The sequence below is a fragment of the Falco biarmicus genome, chromosome 3, assembly GCF_023638135.1.
Source record: "Falco biarmicus isolate bFalBia1 chromosome 3, bFalBia1.pri, whole genome shotgun sequence".
NCBI lineage: Eukaryota > Metazoa > Chordata > Aves > Falconiformes > Falconidae > Falco > Falco biarmicus.
Window position 1 is genome coordinate 80,380,579 of NC_079290.1, and position 20,518 is coordinate 80,401,096.

A 20,518-nucleotide genomic window follows, 5' to 3' on the forward strand; every position below is an offset into this window, starting at 1 on the left:
CCTGATCCAGAAAAGCAACCCATTAATTTAAATGGACTTAGATTGGGCCTTGTAAGATAACTAAGCAATCCCTACTTTCCTCAAAATGCAGGATCTAACCTGGTGAGGAAAGCACACATGCACATTAGTGGGGGGTGGGGGGGTGTGCGGCCAGGGGAAAATTTACCCTGATGTTGAGCAAAGACATAAAAGTAAAGCCCTGTAAGAACAATACTAATCAATGAAAAATACTTTGGACCTTTTCTGCTCTTTCAATCAAATGGAAGATTGACCACAGGTCATTGTAGCACACTCCCGCTTGGAAGTCAGTATTCTCTCCTTCGGTCACTTCAGCCAAAGATACATATTCTGTGTGTTACACTGAGATTTACCTTTGCCACACAAACACACAAAGTTTTCAGTAGTTGGAAAGCGTGCACATAGAAGAAACAACAGGACATTTCACAAGCTGGCTGGCAGCACTGCTGCTCAGGGGTCTTCCTGAGCCAAAGGAGTTGAAGCTGGAAGGACAGCGTGATGTACTGCCCAGCACGGTCAGGCAGGTGACCGTTCCCCCCTGCTCAGCTGCTGGGAGGCTAGTGCGGTAGTACCATGTCCAGTCTTGGGTCCCCAATTCAAGAGAGAGATTGGCAAACTGGAGAGGGTCCAGAGGAGAGCCACTAAGAGGGCTGGGGCACTGGAGTACATGAAGTGCAAGGGGGAGAGGAGGCAGCTGGATTGTTGACCTTGCAAAAGTGATGCACATCAAGAGGGACTGACCGCAGTCTTTCCCTGAACAAAAGAAGGACTATTGAGGCTTTTTAGGGATACGTAGTGAAAGGACAAGAGGCAGCCGTCACCAGCTGCTTTTAAAGGAAATAAAAATTGCCTATGAGGAGGAAATTCCTAGAAATGGGAGTGGTTAAGCAATGGAAGAGGTTTCCCAGAGAGGTCAAGGAATCTCCATGCCTGGAGGTTCTCAGAACTCAGCCAGGCAAAGCCTTGGGCAGCCTGGGCTGGCTTTGAAATTAGCGCTGCTTGGAGCAGGAGGTTGGGCTAGGCTTCCAACTTAATCTTTTCTGTGATTTTGGCATACTAAATATTCTGTATCTATCTAATATGTCCCTAATTTAGAAAGAGTACCTTTAGACTGAAATAGGAGACAATTGTTGTTTGGGGACTTCAGTATTTTGCATAAATTCTATTTATTTTTTAGGCTCCGGGACAGCAAAGTCACTTCACATCAACTTTAGGGTCCAGCAGAAAATTAATGTTTATTATTTATTTTAATCTTATGTCAGCAGCCGCTTAGACTGCCACAGCAGCAGTGCTGATAGTAATTATCTTTTAAACTTCCATGCTCTAAATATGCCAGTAGAATTTGAAGGTAAATCCAGTTCCACTCCTAACTTTCGTTTATAAACAAACCGGCTTTGAAAATTGTGCTCATCTAAATCCTTCTGAGGTCAACTTGCTAAGTTTTCAAAAGCCACTTCCTAAGTGCAGAGGGAAGGAAAAAAATAAGGAGTTTTTTTAAACCTATTTGAATGAAATTCTTGTTTTAGCAGGATGTAAATCAGTTATGAGTACAATTTTAAGTACAGCCAGATTTGGAGAGCACCATCAGTTTCTGCTTCCACTGTCAGAACAGCTGCCATCCCACTGAAAGTCTGTTGGGAGCCCTGCAGGTCTTGTGATGAACGGGCTACTTTGAGGACAAACCAGCCTCCTAAATCCCCAGACATGTCAAAATACAGTTCATGTGAATAATTGATACCAAGCTATACAGAGTTTGAAGTATGTTTCATAAGCTACAAAACTTAAAAGAAAATTTCACATGGATGTTATTAATTCCTCTCTGTCTTATTCTAGTCTGTGTACCAAGATTGAACTCAATTCTAAAAGGAAGATCAAAACAAAGAAATTGGGAAAACATGTCACTACTGTAAAGTAGCAGTGGTTAGCAGCAGTGAATTGGAGTCTTCCTTGAGTCTGAGCTCCACTGAAGCCAGAGATTTTATTTAGTGACTAATTTGGACAAGGCTTGGGAAAAAAAGGTTAATAAGAATAATGGAAATATTTAGCCTGCCATGTTAAATTGTAAAGCTGACTAAAACTTGAGCTTTTCACCCAGTGAAATAAATAATTCCTAGGAATTCATAATGCTGTATACTAAAATCATTTTGTACTCTGTGGGCTGTGAAAAAAAGTGGAAGCAAATTACATTTGGAGCATGAAGGGCTATAAAGTCTGAAGTGATATTTTGCACGTGCACTGTGAAGAACTGCAGTGAAGAGCAGAATCAAGTCCACAGTTCTTAGGTTTGGTCCAGAGGCTTAGCTTGTGCTCCAAGAGATCAAGGGTATTTTGCCATGTTGCTTACTTTGGATAATTGTATGTTTAGTTTAAGTTAATTTTCCTTAGACTTTCTGGAATTGTTTACTGGGTGACCTGGGTGGTCTATGTGTAGCTGAAACGCCTGATAGCATTGAATATCCCAGCAGGGTCTGCACCTCATCTGCTGCTGAAGTCAAAGAAAGTTGTGAGCATTCAAGGATACGGTCTTGACATGCAATAGGTTTGTCTGTACATAGCGGCATAATAATACAGCTGGGTCAGAAATGGATGTACCGTGGGCTTTGCACACACGGTAATGACAACCATGCAGAACTTAAATCTAATGCAGTTTCCAGAGCACACAAACAGAAATTTTTAAAAGAAGGTCCCTGGAATCCAGGGTTTCCAAGCTGTGATCTTTCCTCTATGGTTTGGTTTTGTTTTGAGATTTTTGTTCAAGCAATCTTAATCCAAATACACATGTTAATTAGCATGTAGAATATAAAATCAAATGTCAAAACAGCCTAGTTCTACCCGTGGCTCTGCCTCTAACCTGTTAAACCAACTATGTCTCTCCACCTCTGATACCCCTTCAGCCACTGACGTGTTTTTTTATGGTAGAAAACATAACGCAGCTTTGTATCTCACGATACGTTTGTACAGTGCCTGGTGGAGCAGAATCCAGACCTCAGCTGGAGGCGCCAGGGGCTAACCCCATATAAATAATTGACTACATGCAATGTTTGGCTGTGAATGTTTTAATATTAACTGCTGACCCTCAACATTGTACTACATAGTTCTCTTTCTTCATATCCTTCCTTACAGTTGATTTCTTTGTGTTATGTATCTGTTCACCAAATTTTAATATATAGTGTTAAATGAGTAACAAGAAAACCACAGAGAAGCTGAAATGTTGCTTAGGTAGCAGTAAGTACATCTCATGATCTCACTGTGTTGCAACTCTGTCCTCCCATACCCCCTTCTTTCCCATCCCTTGTGTGGTGTCATCACGCAAGCTCCTAGGGGCAAGGATCAGACAATTTTATATGCCTATAAAGCATCATGCACACCTACTGTCTGGAGCTTTATAAATAATTACACATTAAAAATTATGTTAAAATAATATTATGAGGGATGCTAGGTCATGCGCTCAAAGTTAGGTAACATTAATATTAAGGCTGTCTGTGTAACCTTAGATTGCCCCCTTTAACCTTAATCCCCCCCCCCCCCTTTTGTGCACTATGTTAAGGTCTCTAGTTAAAGTGATTATAGTCTGTTTTGTGTTACTTTCTTTCTAACTTGCAGAGCTCAGTTAATAAAGCAGGTATACCACCGTTCACTCTCAGTTCAAATTCTTTTCTGGAGACAGGACTATTTAATTTCCTTTTGCTCTTTTTATCTTGCTCATCACACTAGTATCCGTGTGCCATGCAGCCTTAAATTCATTTCTCTGTACAGTACTCACGTGAGATGAAAAGGTGACATTATCCTATTTTAGAGAAGGAGAGCTGATGCGCAGAGTCAGGGCAGACTAGTGACCAGTTAGACCACACAGGACCCCTTTTTTTCAGAGGACTAAGCATTAAATAGTATTTCATGTATCAAAATGCAGCTCTCCTTCTCATCCGAACTCTGTTCTTGGAACACATTTAACAATTTTGACTGAAATAAAATAATAGTTATGGGCATGATATAAATTGTTGCATTTGGACTGCTACCTACCAAAGATGTGTAACTTCTCAAAGCTATAAGCAATTGAAATCAGGGTTTTAGAAAGAGTCTTAAGAGTGAGTGGTTCCACCAGCCTCTCTCAGACCAGGAAAAAGACTAAAACACAAAACTTCTTTTTAATTCTGAAAAGTTTTTAAATGTATTAAAATATTTTGAAAATAGAAGTATTTTAAATGTAAAGGGAACTTGGCAGTTATAAAGCTAAATAAATGCAGACTTGTCTGAGACAGAAAGATAAAATACCTTCCAAAGGTCTGAAACGGATTTTCTTCTTCCTAGAGTTTCTGTTTCAGTAGCCATGAGAGAGGAATATTTTTTCACGTACAGCTAGTGGAAGAGATAGGGTGGGGGTGGGGGAACCTTTCTCAGATCAGTTCAAGCTGTGGGTCTGGACAGGGATAATCCCATTTCCTCCCTTTCTCTCGGAAGAATTTGTTACCTTTGGCTCTGGTTGGGGTAGTTGAAGCTATTGGAAGCAGAAGAGTCCTCTTCATTATCAGCCTGAGAAATACTTGCTGTTTGCTACAAAACCGTTAGGGTTTTGATGAGTTGGCTTAAAACAAAAGCTTGAAAGGATAGGGGGTGGGTGAACTTGTTCTGCTTAATTTTCAGTGTATGCCAATTCAAATGTTACAAGATTTTGTTTTTCACTTAGGAAGGAGAAGTCACTAGCTGGAGAGAATTCAGCATTGAAGCTGGTCGGAGGAAATAAAAAATGTCATAGTGAGTGGCAGAAGGCAGGCAGGAAGGAAAGAGGAAAACTGTAATGAAAAATAGCAGCGTATGTATGTATTATATATATATCTCTGTGGACAAACATGTTCTATGTAATTACATGTCACTTGTAACTATCTCTGAGAAATATGGGAAAGTGTTATTCTGTTATTTCTCTGTAGGATAGGTTTTATTTTAGCTGTGTAGGCATGTGTTTTACTGTTTTGAAAACAGAAATGTAGTTTTAAGGGGAGGAAGGTAAAGAAAGGGTTAAAGTGACAGGGAGAACTTCAGGGATGAAAAATTACTTAATTAAGACCCAGATGTCTGACAGATTTGCAAGCCTCTGCTTCTTACATAGTTTTGCTAATTTCCTTCCTTATCTCTGGCTTTCCCTTTCCCCTTGTTCCAGAAAACTCTTTACATTTGGATACTTGCATGCACTTTTTTTGCTGGCAGATCTTCAAGGAGGGAAGATACTAATGATACTATGGTTAAGTAATAGATATTCACAGTTGTTATAGAGCAAGATTCCAGATTAGTCTCTCTGTTAAAGTCATCCACTGGTAAAATTACGTGTCCTTTGGAGCTGTAGAGTATTTTACATGTTAGGAAGCAGTCTGGGTTGCTAAAGGTGTAGTGCTGGCTTCTGGGAGAGAAAGGCTCTGATCCTTGCTCTGTTTCTTATTTTTCTGTGTAAACCAAGAGAAGTTATTTAACCTTATGTGCCATCTTCTAACTTGCACAGGTGATGTGGCTGTATTAAGATTTAAGTCATGCTAGTCCACTTTTCCTGACTATTTCTGGCAATGCTGTCTGCCTGCGGACTTTCCCGTTAAGAAGCTGTTGCCAGAGGCCTGTGCAAGGAGGAGGGAGCAGGGGCATGCTTCCAGCTGTATAGCAACTACAAGCTGCTGCTTATGCAGCAGGACCCTGGAACCAACATATGTCAAGGGACTCTGGAAGCTTAAATCACCCTGGTATGTAACAAGCTTAGAGGTTTCTAGCATTAAAACACAAAATTATACCAAGCAAAAGCATTTTCATTTCCTTTCTGTTTAGATTTTTGACCAGTAACCATGGAGGAGGACTTTAAAAGTATGATAAACCCAGCTGCTGCGGAAAAATTACTTTATTTTCCTCCTCATCTGTATTTACAAGTTCTTGTTTTTAATTGGGTAGTATTATATCTGAAGGCACTACTGGACCTGCGTATTCTAGGATTGGAAAATAGTTTAATTCAATCTCTGATGATTGTTACTCAGCACAGATATAAGTGCAGGCTAAAGACCTTTGTAAGTTTGATGCAATCTCACAGGAACAGAAACAGAACAAAACTAAAAAACTTAGAATGGAAATTATACCTGTACCTTGCTCTCAAAAAGTATGTGCAGGGGTTTTTTTATCACTCATTGAAGAACATAAAAAGCAAGGTTATCTGGCATTCGGCAGAACATGGCAATGTGCTTTTTCCTTTTCAGAGTTGCCTGCCACTTTCAGAAGTCTTGCGTCAAAGTCAGGTGATAACTTTGCTATCTAACCAGTCCTAAGTTGGTTGCTCGGTCTACAGATTTTGCATTTTAACAGGCTTTGGTCATTCAAACATTAAAACTTTATGCTCAAGATCACAAGAGGTGGAGGAAATGGAAGATACCACTGTTCAGGTCATAGCTTAGGTGACCAGGAGGTCCACCACTTACACTGTCTGCTCTTCTGCTGCTGTTATATTCCTTCACTGGAAGGAAACAGAAAATAGAAAAAAGTCATCTAGCCTAAGAAATGCAAATAATAGAAAAGCGATCCTTAAGATTGTGTAAACTATTGTTTTATCTAGAAAACAGTTACCTCCACTTCTGAAGAGTACTTTGCTGCATCAGTCACAAAAACAAATATATAAACACCTTGAGTTTACTTAATGCCATTTTTCTAGCTTGGTTGAATAGAAAGTTGTATTTATAAAGCTTCACCCATACTTTCTACAACTTGAAATCGTTCAGCATCAATCTCTTCTTTAACACCCGCCTTGATATGTACCCAGGGTAGAAGCATTTCTCTTCCCAGCATTTGTGTAAGAGAATATTGTGGCTTCATTGTGAAGAGGACAAATTTGGATACATACAGACGGGTTAATGTCATTTCCCAGTATCAGACTGAGAAGACTATCAGAGCTGGGAAAGGAGCCCAGGTGCTCCAAAGCTCAGCCTGTTGTAAGCATATCAGCTTTCCGTGTCAGTCAGTCCCTGCTAGCTGCCTAAGACACGTGTGAGAAGCTGAATGTTCTCTGTGTCCATTGAACTGTGTCTTAGCAGTCACTCCGTCCCTGTGTGTGCCGCTGCACAGTGTGCCTGTCTGGATTTGACTCTGTTATTTGCAATGGCTTTGTCTTCCTTCCCCAGCTAGTAAGAAATTCACAGGAGCCGTGTTCTTAAGTCTTTGGATATAGCAAGTGTAGTGCAAAATGAGTGAGACTTTCGGGTGGCATTCAGTTAACCTGAGAGATGTCTGCTCCCATTTCTTCTTGCCTGCTGCCACTCTGGCAGGATAGGGGTCTCCCCATCTTCCATATTATGTCTACCAGCCCCAAACAGATGTTTTAAATATCCTACAGTATTTCAAATGGCACCAGGTGCCCAAGTTTAGACAACCAATTGTCTTCCTCAGTCCCTTCTTTGCAGTTTACATAGGTCTGTGTTGTATTTAAGCAGTTAAAAGTGGGATTTGTGGTCTTTACCTCTGGTGCCATACATGAGGCTCACCAGAAGTCCTGGGAAGTGCTCAGAGACTCGGCTAAGTTTTATCATGTGCAGACCCCCAGGTGAAGTTGCTCAAACTATAACAAAACGGCAAATCCATTGCCTTAACACTGGTTTGGGTTTCTTTTTTATGCAGCATTTCCTGCTAGGTTTATCAGAGAATTTTCTCTCTTTCTTAGAATGTAAACTTTCTCATAAATGTCCATCTCCCATGACATTAATTTGATGAAATGCTGCTCTAAGTTTCATTTTGTCTCCAACTGCGCAAATGACTTCTGAGGAGTAATTATGTGTGGTATCCTGAGCTCAGTGGAACACTAAAGGCTGTAGTTTAGCAGTCTCTTTGCTCCATTCTGTGCTCTTGCACAAATCTCTGCTAATCTACATAAGTAATAGGTGTGCAGGCTTCCAGGAACCATGCACGTTTTCCATTTTGAGCTTGGGCTAAATGCTCACCAGTGCTGTATTTTTAGTGCCTCACATTTCACCAGAAAGGCAGCATAAAGGTTATCAAGTTCTTCTCTTAAGTCAAAAAAAGCGTGTGTGAGAAAATACCACTGGTAATGTTTATCCAGAATGTAAAACATGGTATTGGAATATGTCATATTTTTCTTGGATTCTGGCCAAAACAGAGCTGTCAACAAAAGAAAAGTGTATAGGGTTAGAAGGGAGGAAGGCTATGCAAAAGAAATCAGAAGGCCCTTTTGTTTTCCTTTCCCAAATACTGTTGTGAGAAAGAGTCATCTTAGGCATATTTATAAATCATGTGAGCTACTGGAAACTACCAGACCATCGCCTTACAAAACACATATCACATTTTATATTCCTGATACTAAGAATTTTTTTAAAAACCTTGTGATTAATCTATACCTTCTGGCTTGCTTTATAGGTGAGTTTGGAGATGAATTGAACAATAGCTCTTTTAGGAATTTGGAAATGCAAAAGAAAAAGGCTGTTTCTTCTGAAGCTCCCTCTGTAAGAGCAAATAGGAATCCTTTCATTTTCACTGCATTGTTCTCTTTCCTTCAGAAAAATTCTGTGAATTGAATATTCATTATCCTCGTTGTCTAGATAAGGAGATTGAAACAGAGATTGGGAGGCAAATGATGTATAGTCACTGCATAAGTGCACAGAGGATAATGAAAGAGTCCTCTGCTGACTATTGTGCCCATCAAGGAGAAGGTAATTTTGCTGTAAGGAGTCATTGAAAAGTTTGGATAGATTGACGTCAGAAAAGGGCTGGTCAGTGCAGTGAACCTACTCTGTGTATTTGGAGCCCAGAAATCCTTGTTCCAGTCCCAAATATGTTTTCCCAGATAAATTGCCCATAAAATTCTCAAGACGATAGTTCCTGTTATTTCCTGGAGAAAACCCAGCAGGAGAAAACAGAAGAAAACCTTAGTAATACAGATTTTGGCTGTAATGTAGAACAGTCAGGCAATAGACATTAAGATATGATCAGGTACCAAAAAGGTAGTGAGCTGGCACGACCTTCATAGAATTAGGTCTCATTGTCTGATAGATATGGGTTTACACATTTTTCTTCCAATATTTTGGAAACAACTTCTTCACAGTAGCTTAGAGAAAGAATCTCAACATGTGTCAGTGATTTGCTTCCAGCAGTGTACACCTATCCTGCAATACCAGCTTTGTAAAGAAGAAAGCAATATTTGTCTTCTGTGTTGGATAGACCTGTTGCTTAGCTGGTGCACAGTTTGATTCTCCCATTGAAAATGCTTTCTGAGTTTGCAAATAAATTGTTCTAAAATGCACTCAGAGGAAAGCCTGTATTTTTTATTAATTTTATAAAACTTTCCACTGCAAAACCAGTATGAAATTCAGTCGGTTCATTCTTTCTGCCACCTTCAGGTTGAGAGTTTTGTTTGCCAGTCTTTTCTCCCAATACAAATGCTGCAGTAGGTTTAAATCTTTTTGTCAGATTGCTCAGATGAGTAATCTCACTGGTGTGTCTTGCAGTGTAGGTGCTGAGCCTGAGCATCATCAGTTCACATTGGCTTCTGGGGATGTTCAGAGGCTGTCAAAGCTCAGGTCAGTGGCAAATGTTGGAAAAAATTGTATTGCAGTCACAGAGCACTGTGCTCTTCCTCGGTATTTAAAAGAACAATACAGATTCCTGTCTTAGATTCCAGTTTAGGAAACCACTTAGGCACATATATAAGCCTTGCCATCTTGAATGCAGCCTGTCTTGTCTGTTCAGATACACAAGGAATGTGTATATGTGAAAAAAGTTCTGGAAGGCTTCCTTGGGGGTGTCTTTTGCTGTTTTCATTGATCCCACATGCACAGACTCAGCTTTGTAAGTGCAAGGGAGTTTAGGTGCAAGTGGAAGAATCGGGCTCCAAGGCTACTACAAAAGACATAAAGAAAGGAGAGGTGAATGCTACATAAATAAATAATAAAGTAAAATAAAATAAAATACCTGATGCTTCAACATGTGTGTTCAGTTGCTCCTGGTATGAGCAAGGGAAAAATTAAACAATAAAATAGCAAAAAGGAAGCTCATAATTAGATGTTATTTATTTTATGCAGATTATTATCTTAAAGGGCAGCAGAAAAATGGCATTTTTCAGGTAGTGTTTGGTAAACTACCAAAAAAAAAAATCTGCTTTGCCTGACCAGAGTTAGTTTAAGTGTGGCTACAAGGGAAAGTTGGGATTTTTTTCAATAGGCAAGGGCAAAACTTAGAGAGTCACAGATAACAATATTTAAATTCAGGCAAGGGATGGGTAGCTGGAAAACATGAATTGTCCAATGTGAAGTCCCAGTCTCAGTGATTTAGATAGAAAAGCTCTGGTGGTCAAAATTTTTCTTCCTAAGAAACAGAAGGTCTGTTGTGTAACAGGTTGCCATACATAATTTTTTAATTTTAGTTATTTTTTGTTAGGATTTTTCTTAGTTTCATCTGCGTTTTCTTTTTTCTTTTAATAAGCCAAGACAACACTTGGCACTCATTCTGATTTCAGACTTGTTACAGATATTGTACAACTTCATCAAAACCCATGTAGTTATTTTCTGGCAAAATCAGGCCCCTTGATATGTTTCATTAGAAACAGCTCTGAAGGGATTAGTTTCTCTTTCCTCCTCCCCTCAAGATGCAGAGTGGTTGTCTAACAGTACTTAGCTTTATTTATTTTTCATTACCATGTAATTTATATTTAATTAAGATGCAGATATATCTGCACAGTGTGTGCACAGGATGGCTAGTGGTCTGCTTTAAAACTGTATGGATATGCAAAACCTTTACCTTGGCATATGCTGCCTTTCTGCAGCGCGGTTGAAATGTGTACTTCACAGTGAAGCCAGACTGTTTCTTTGCGACAGGCTTTATTAATCCTAGTCTTTTGATTGCCAGCACACTGAATATGCTCAGGCACTACTGAGATCCTTCCTAGACATGGATGTGTCAGTATGGTGGTGTGTGTGTCGCTAAGGCTGCATATTTTTCATGCTTCGGGAAGTGAGTTTCAGAACGCCAGTGGAACCAAAGGTGCTGAAATGATAGTGTATTTCAGAGCAGTGGTGCAAAGCAAAAAAAGGGGAAACCTAACCTTTTTCTCCTCTCTCATTTAGCAGGAGAGATGAAGAAATGGCTTTGACTAAGCATGAAAATGAGGATATATTAATTTCTGCAAAACTCCAGCAGACTTTGACTGGCTTGGATGAAGATTTAGAAGGTAAGTAAATACGTTTCCTCTCAAGTACAAAAAAGAGAGGCAGAGCCAGTAGATGCAGTCGAAGAGACATCTGCATATTTTTCACTAAGGTTGCTGGGAACAACTCACAGGTCTGAGGCAGAATGTGGTCTACCCAGTGTCTGCTCTCTATTTACTTCTGGGGCAGCCACTCTTCATAGACTCACACTGAATGTTTTTCAAGCTGCTTATGAGATTGTCATTGTATTTCCATGTCTGCTACCAAAAAGAGATGAACAGCAGTTTATGGACACATTTTATGGGCCAAATTTGGTATAATTTCATTGACTTCAGTGAAGCTAAATCAGTTGTGAATGTAGCTCTGTGTTTAAGGAACAATGTCTCTGTTTTGTATTTTATTGTGACAACGTGGAGAATGGGGGGACATTTTTGTATCCAGTGCCTCCTCTGCATTAGCATGCATATTTTAAAGTTAAGAATTGAAAAACATGAAAAGAAACAGTGGGAAGAGATAAAATGTCATATTGTGCTCCTCTTTTTCCTACTGTGAATAGAAGTATTCCTCTATTAATGGTTTGTCACCAAATGATGTTGAAAACTTAAACTTCCCATCTTTATTTCAGTATTTCTGCAGTGGACTTGATTCTGATTTAATGCCTGTGAGCTCTCTAACACTGCAGTTTCTTAGCTTCTGTGTTGTAACCCTTGATTTATACCAGCAAATTCGAGAGGAGAGTTAAGCTTCTTGCACAATGAGGCTTCTGGAGTGACTGGTAATGAAGGGTGAGAAGAATGGAGAAAAAATGCAAGTACTGTTTCTTTGTTTGCTTGCTCAAGGAAATCCTTCAGCTGGGCTGTTATTACTAACCAGGTCTGGGAAACATAATTTGGAGTTGCTCGCTGTTTCTCAGAAATGTTTCTCCTTTGGAGTCATGTGGTGAAATGTTTATCACTGAGAGAAGTTAGTCAAAGATAAGGTCTGAACAATAGATTAAATTCTGCTTTCAGCTGCATTTGTATGTTTCCCACTGGCTGAAGCAGGAGGACTGCAGGAATATATGGCTGATCCTAATCAGCAACCAGACAATAAAAAAGACCCAGATCTCTCCTTTTTTGTAATACAGGCATAAATATATTCCTGTTGCTTTCAGTGTAACTAAAATACCTGATCCGCTTAAGCTTGTACTGGCTTCTTGTGTAATTTAAAGTCATATTGCCTAAATACTGCCTACATATAATGTTGTATGTGTATTTTGCAGCAGTGGATGGTATAAGTGTCTCTGACTCCAAGCACATCAATGAAGTGTTGAGCCCACATAGAAGAAAAGTTGAGGCTGCCCAAGATCTTACTGTTTCTATTCCAGTAACAGTCATAGATGATGCTCCAGAAGTTAGCACCTCTAACTCCGCTGGAAATCAAGAGACAGAGACAAGGGTTTCACAAAATATCTCAGCTGTTAATACAGGAAACTTTACCAATAAAAACAACAATGCAGGTTCCTTTGATAAGGGACACACAGATGAGGGAGCTGTATGCATATCCAAGGACCTAATACATCAGCAACCATCAGAAAGTGAATTCAGTCACTTGCCTGTGGAACAGAGGAGAGATATATTTGAATCTCTCACATCCTCCTTCGAAAAAAGAAGTGAAAAGAACTTAAGACTGGACCCCCCCAACAAACATGGTGGGAAGTCTGAGGACTGTAAATCTAAGCTGACTCCGTCTCACTCCAAGGCCACCGCTGAAATCAGTACAGCAAAAGAGAAGATAAATTCATTTAATGAATGTAGTAATAGGGAAAGAGTTCTGAAAAAAAGTAGATCAGAATTAGAAATCAAATGGCCACCAGCAAAAAAAGTTGAAGTAGAAGAAGTCACATCAACACCCACATGGTATCATCGTGCCCAGAATTCAGGAACAAACTACGAACCTAAAATGGGTTTGACAACCTTTAAAGTTGTCCCTCCCAAACCTGAAGTAAAACATTTTGATAGAGGAGTTTCGCTTTCCGCTGGTGCCATTAAGATAGATGAACTGGGCAACCTTATAGGCGCAAATGCCGGTGCCTGTAAGCACATACCGGGTACCTCTACTGACGAAAGTGAGGAAATTCATCTTGGGAAAGTGAAGGCATTCTGGAGGTCAAGTTCTATGGAAAAGCAAAGTGATGACTTGGCTGAGCATCTTCCTAAAAAGTCAGCAGTCACCGCAAACTCTAAGCCCTTTACTATGAAACACGAACACAAACCTGTCTGTCTTGCAGCTCCAAAACCTGTAGCACCACAAACTGTTAATACCCAGGTAGCTGAAAGACAGTCTGAGAATGAAAGGACCAAACCACCTCTTCCAGTTACACAGTCTCAGGTAACACCATTAGTGACCACAACCATTAATAAGGACAGGCTGGAGCTTCCATTTGTAAAGCCACATAGGAGAACTTCAAGTCAGTATGTTGCCTCTGCTATTGCAAGACACATCAACATAACTACTTTTAAATCTGACCCTGTGGAATATCATGAGAAAGACGAAAATAAGCAAGGGGCAGGAGAGGTTAAAACTGAAGGAGAAGTTTCACCAAAAAGGTGTATTATTGTGGCTAAATACAGCCCCGTGGGAACAGAATCAGCAGAATCAGGAGAAACACTTTCAAGTATTTTTACTTGCAGTCAAAAAGCATCCCACAGGTTTACACCTGCTGATAATTCTGGCATGGAAAACAAAGTAGTTAACATCAGGGCACCAAATCAGGCAACTCCTCTGAGTTGGTATAAAAAGAATGCCAGTGGCCCACTTACTAAATCCTCTTCAAAGGATAACAACAGTGCAGAAGATGATCATGGTTTAAACAGCAAGCAAAGTATAGCAGAGAAAAAGACACATCTTTTGTTTGACCAGAAATGTGAGACTCTGACAAATACTTATGCAGCCTCATCTCTCAAGTCTCCTGATCTCCAAGGAGTCCCATCCTCTTTCAGCTCGCCTTTGCGAGTCACTAAATGGCCTCCTGCTAACAGTGTACAAGTCAGTTCACGTAAAGCTTCACCTGAGCTGAACGGTGCAGCAGCAAACGCCGAGTCAGAACAGGAGGAGAAACCTGATGATTCGGATATTAATGCTAGCGGTGAACTGGACATTAATGTTCAGACCAATATCTTCGGACCAAAGAAGAAGTTCAAACCTGTCATCCAAAAACCAATTCCAAAAGACACGTCACTGCACAGTGCCCTAATGGAAGCCATTCAGACAGGAGGGGGGAAAGAAAAACTGAGAAAGGTAAAGTGGAGACTTTTTTTTTTAGCCTGTTCAGACTGCAGAGCCCTGTATTCACCCTGTCAGACACCAGAGGTTTTATAACTGGTAGAGTTGCTGATGAGCTCGAGTACACAAGGCATTTGAAAAATTTATATTGGCAAAATACAGACCAAGCCACTGCTTATTCTGCACGTCCCTTATATTACGCAATGCCATTGCTGCTCCACTAGCTAGAGGAGGCAGAGGGTTCAGAGATACAGCATAAATGAAACGTAACTGAGGCTAGCCTAAGAGCCAAACCTGCATGGCAATGTGTTATGTCAGAACAGGAACACACAGCGTAGAGAAAACACCTGCAATGAAAGAAAAAAACATTACTAGGTGATACTGGTTTGCCACTGACTTCATGCTCGGGAGATATGAGACTGCATCTGGAAGTACGCATATCCTCACCGTTCAGTAAGGGTTATAAAAGGCCAAAAGAAGACAGACTGACTAGTCTCCATAGCTTGCATTCTGGTACAAGCGCCAAAAATATTTTTAATAGTGTTTCCAAACTACCTTTAAGTAAATGCCTAATAACAGTGTGAGATTTATTCTTTTTGTATTCTAGGTTTCAGACAGTGCACTAAATGGCAATCACAGGAAACCCTCATATACTGAGCCGGAGAATGAGCGCGCAGCTCTACTAGCAGCGATTAGAGGCCACAGTGGCATCTCAAAGCTGAAAAAGGTAAGAAATAAAGATGGTAAGTGATCTTTCAAATGCAGTCTGTTACTGCTGGGTGTTTTGAATGAACCCAGAAATGTCACAAACTAAACTTTGTGCTGCAAAGAGAAAAGTTGATGGGGAGCTAACATGACACAAGACCAGATCTGACTTACACAGATAGCATAGCGGGTCTGGTCCTATCATCTGCTATAAAATTTAACTTTCAAATGGTGTGCTTTTAACTGAGAAAGAAGCAGGTAGAAATCCAAATTAATTACAGGGAGTATACATAAAAGACATCCAATATTCATAGTTTTCACATTTAGGTGGGGGGTTTTGCACTTTAGAAGTTTGCAGTTAGATTGATGTATTTGCATTACCTGCTATATGCATCCAATCCCAGTTATCTGAAAAGAAACTCTAGGGCTTCTTCATGCATGCTGTTCATCTGTTAACATGAGCTGGTGCATGCAAGTTGTATGCAAGTAATTGATGTTGATGGAACATCAACTTTCACCACAGCAGGATGATTCCTTCTGTCTGAAAGATTTACCTAATTATTACAGCATCTCTTACTCCTAGTAGCCAAAACCTGCATTGTTCTAGCCTTAATTTTCACTCAGTTCACTGCGTCAGCCAAGGATGTGTATTCGGCAAGGAGGTTTCGATTTCCCTCATGCAATGACTCAGTCCATTAGCACACATCAAGATAGCTGGCAATAGATAGAAAGAATCTCTTGCTTGTGTTGGGGAATTACTTTGTTTCTCAAATCAAATATCTTACTGCCCTTGCTGCAGGTAGGGTACCACTTCCTCTGAGCCTGAGAGCGGGACATACTAGGCAGCAGCCTTCTTGACATGCTTAACTGCATTCTGCGTTTATTTGGAATTAATGTGAATTTGTGTGGAAGAGGCTCTGACAGTGAAGTGGTGGTGTATTATCACAGAGACTTTTTGGAATACTCTGCTCCAGCAGAGAAGCTTTTGCCATCATTTTAAAGGAAGTTGCCTGGAAACCGAACACTTCTTTATCACACCACATCACCTGTGCTAGTTAAAGCATTATGTTTGTATGTGTACAGGGCAAGATACAGATACCCTGTGATGAAAGGGCTGTACCTTTCATGTTATCTCAAGTGTTCAAATTTTATCTGACATGTCATTCCCATATGTCGTGTTTGTGTGTGCAATGAAGAAATAGAATATAGGAGCTCCCTGAATGTAGATTATTTGATGGAGATGAATCCTTCCATTTTTCACTAGAGAAGTTTTGTGCCTCAGTTTCTCTGAGAAAGGAATGCTAATGCATCTGCTTGAAAACCTCACATTTGGCACATGATATTGAATTGCCTAATAATCACCAAATCGTTGTAATTACTAACAATTTATCATGATTACTACCAGTGATGTTGTTAACAGCAAAAATATTTGTTGAGACAGTTGACAGAAAAGCTGGCTTAGTCTGAAAGATTGCCTCCTCCCCCTGCATTCATTTAAAGTAGGATGATTTTCCAAGCTGGCAATTCGGGAAGAAATTTTAGTTTCAGAAATTCCACAGAAACACGCTTGGAAGAGTAATCAAATTCTTTTGTTCTCAGTGCTCTCACTTAGTTCTCTCTGGTCCTATTTTACTTTATGGTTTTTTAGTATGGCTGGAAACTTCAGGTTTGACAGCATTTTTTTCAATGAAGCCATGTCTGAGAGCTCAGTTCTAGAAGAACCTCCCTGTCATCTGAGATTATTTCTGTGCAGCCAGACTGCAAAAAGTAATGAGATTCTTGGGTGGCTATTGCAGCTTTAAAATCTTCCCGATTCCCAAACCCATGTGGTTGTTTCCAAATGAATACCAAGTCCAGCTTTCTCTTTTACCTTACACGCCAAGAAGACTTACAGGATGCTGGAGCTCACAGTAAATAAAGATTGAGTTTCTGAGACAGAGTCAATGCCAAACCCTTGATGCTGGTAATCAGCCCAACTGAGTGATGTGATTGAGTAGTAACAGATGTTCAACCCTATGAGCAAACAAAAGTTCTATGTGGTTTACATCATTCAAGCAAAGTGAAATTGGGGTACTGAAAGTGCGTCAAATATCATATAATTACAGTTCAGTCATGCTTAATGTTAATCATCTCCTTTCAACTGCATCATGAGCAGATCTCTTCACTGGCCTCCAAAGAGCTGCAGAGTCTTAGGAACGCAGAACTGTCCTTGCAGAAGGCAGAAGACCCTCAGGAAGAGCAGCTTTGTATTCCACCAGCCCCTGCCCTGCCACCACCACCACCTCCCACTCAGCTGGCAGCTGCAGCTCCTAAATCCTCTGCCACAGCTACAGGTAACCCCGGGGAGGCCAGGCAAGCCCTAATGGAAGCCATTCGCTCTGGTGCTGGAGCAGCAAAGTTAAGAAAGGTAAATGTACTTTTATATTTTATTGTGGATGAAGCAACCTATGCTTGCTGTGCTTCGAGAGCCGTTTATAAACTGTTCTAGCCACACATTTCTTTCTTCCATCAGAGGAAGGTACATGCACTGTTCTCTCTGACTGAATCAAAGATCAGGAGTGTATTTCAAACCTTTGAACAGCTACTAAAACATACTATTAAGACTAAAACATGCCTGTGCATAGATGCAACTGTATGAATAGTCAATACTTTTTAAAGACAACATCAAGAGTGTGAACATCATTTCAGAAAGCATTTTCATGCCATTTTCATTCTTGTGAATCTGAGATAATACTGAGTGTCCTTTAGACAAGGTGAATCTAAGAAAGATCAGTTATGAGACCCTGAAGCAAATTAGAACTAAGTGTTCTCTCCTAATTTCAGTACCGTGTCCTAGACTTTGATTCCCAACACTTACACCTTGGTCGCACATGCCGAGAACTCTCAGTAAAATTGTGGTGTTGTTTTAATGTGTACCTGAGCTTCATTTATTGGATGATGGATGTTTCACTGCTGCTGTCAGTCAGCTCCCATATGGTTAAATGCTCAGTTCCCCAGGTGTGATTTTTGGAGTAAATTCACTTACCTCTTTGATCGAATGTCTTCCTAACCTCAAGTTACACTGCATTTTCTTGGTAAAGGGAAGCAAATCAATTGGCCTTTGTGGAATCATCCCAATACTGAGCTGCAGTATCCAAGAATCGGCTTTGATCTGAGGACTGCAGGGTGTGTACAAAAGCAGATGCAGTTTTCCCAACACATGACTTAGCTGATGCCAACCATAAATGTGTAAAAAGTTTTAACCTTTTTTACTTCTCCTCTTTAAAATAATTTAAAAATGCAATCAAATTTTAATGTTAAAAAGTAGCCAAAAAAATCTTGTTTCTGGTAAACCAGAAATTCCACAGAATCGCACAGATTCAAACGAATCAGTGTTTCAGGGAACTTTACATTAGCATGCAAACAGAAATCTGGATTTGCAGTTACTTGTCATGTTAAAAATTACATCTATACTACACGTACTGTTATGGGGAGTGGCTGAAGTCACTTGGTTTGTTCAGCTTAGAGAAGGCTAAGGGGTGATCTCATCACAGTCTACAACTTCCTGAAGGAGGGCAGTGGAGGGGGAGATGCTGATCTCTTTACTCTGCTGACCAGTGATAGGAGACAAGAAAATGAAATGAAGCTGCATCAGGGAAGTTCAGATCGGAGATCAGGAAAAAGTTGTTCACTGAGAGGGTGGTCGGTCACAGGAGCAGGCTCCCCAAGCAAGTGGTCGTGGCACCAAGCTTGTTGGAGTTCAGCAAGCATCCAGACAACACTCATAGTCATATGGTTTAGTTTTAGATCATCCTGCAAGGAGCAGAGAGTTGGACTCAATGATTCTTACAGGTCCCCTACAACTCGAGATATTCTATGATTCTAAGACTACAGATTATGAAGAAATAATACTCCAGATCAGGCCTTCCCCCACTTTGCCAATTTACAGAATAAACAGGATTTGGGCATTCAAGAATAATTACTGCAGTTGTTTTCTAGATGTTTCCAAATTCCTTGTTCTTCCAAATACATTCCTCTTGCAAAAGTCTCTGAGGGGACCCATAGCTCTACTCATTAAAACAGTTCTTTATCATATCCTTGGGTATTTGTTTCAAAACAGTTGGATAGCAATTGCAGGCAGTGAAAGTAAACTGGATATACTGTGCCTGTCTTCTTCCATTTTCAAGACAGTAGTTTTTGGTAGGTTTGACTTTGAAATGACGGAGGAGTACGTCCCTTATTATATAGGTCTTTCATGGAAATAAAGGCAGTAGTGTTTTGTCCAAGACAGCATGATTTTTCTCACTACTGTGCTGTTCTTTCAGATACTGGATATATAAGCTAAGTCTTGTATATGCCAAAGACATTGTATCACTTTGACATCTGAGATCTCATGCCCTTGATAACTGATAGAAGTTAAAATGTTGTCAGATCTCTCAGATTTTCTATCTAGTGCATATTAATACCTCTTCTAGCTTGCTGCATTAAATTAAGAACAGAATTCTGATGCCTTCCCTGCCATTGGACAACTTATGACAGCAAAAGTTGAACCCGTAGAGGAGAGAGAATACATGATGGCTGCATATCAGGGTTTTCTTCCTTTAGAGCTGAAGAACATGTCTCCAAAGAACACTGAGGGGTTTTGAAGACAGTGACTGGCAGTGGTTTTGTGCCAGGGCTGAGGCAAACTTTTTTCTTTATTTTGCCTCCTCTGTCAAAGATCTATGATGTTATGATTTGGATACATGAGCACAGAGCCATGTTTGGCCTTGCTTTCTCGAAGATTCTGGTGGCAGCAACTAGACAGCAGAGTAGGTAGTTCAGTTCGGTGATTGCATCTGCTTCTCTTCCATTGTCTTCAAGTTTTCTGGGACAAGGGCTTCTGATGGGGAAGTCATTTATTTAGCTAATATTGTGGGGAACTGGGGAGAATCTGTATGGCTTGCTTATGTATGACTGTGTCTTATTTAAGAGGAGTTATTTGCAATGGAAGTAAGTCAAATGGAGCTGTCGGGGTAATTAAATGTAAAAAGCAACTCATTGCCTAGATAAGGAGCATCCCAACAAACATTTGAGCTCTAGTAATAGCTGTGAAAAGGCAACTCCTCCACTCCACCCCTGATTACACAGCTGTTTGTGAAAGTGATGAACTTTAAGGTTAAAAGATGCACTGTGCATGAAGGAAGGAGAGAAGCTGCTGCAGGCTGACCTTGTCTTGCTGAGAGCCAGGGTCTGCACGACACAGGCTGTAATGGGGTCAGCCAAAACAAACCAGAGCAAAAACAGGTGCTTGAGGGAGATGCCAAGTGCAGGTAAAACAGTATGTGCATAGCTCTCCTGGCTGTTACTTAATCCATTTCTTGGAGTACTGTGCCTGTTTTGGC

General features: G+C 40.3%; 1 protein-coding gene across 10 annotated transcripts in view; it reads left to right on the forward strand.

Moving 5' to 3' along the window:
* The window catches only part of COBL (cordon-bleu WH2 repeat protein), a 208,736-nt gene that overhangs the window by 184,449 nt on the left and 3,769 nt on the right, over nucleotides 1-20,518 (forward strand). For 9 of the 10 annotated variants that reach the window (XM_056331754.1, XM_056331753.1, XM_056331750.1 and 6 more), the window contains 4 exons: nucleotides 11,106-11,209; nucleotides 12,448-14,465; nucleotides 15,058-15,177; nucleotides 17,311-17,562. In XM_056331754.1, the coding sequence (XP_056187729.1) occupies nucleotides 11,106-11,209; nucleotides 12,448-14,465; nucleotides 15,058-15,177; nucleotides 17,311-17,562 (2,494 nt within the window). The remainder of the gene's footprint in view (nucleotides 1-11,105; nucleotides 11,210-12,447; nucleotides 14,466-15,057; nucleotides 15,178-17,310; nucleotides 17,563-20,518) is intronic. The other variant, XM_056331752.1, reaches the window with a different exon arrangement.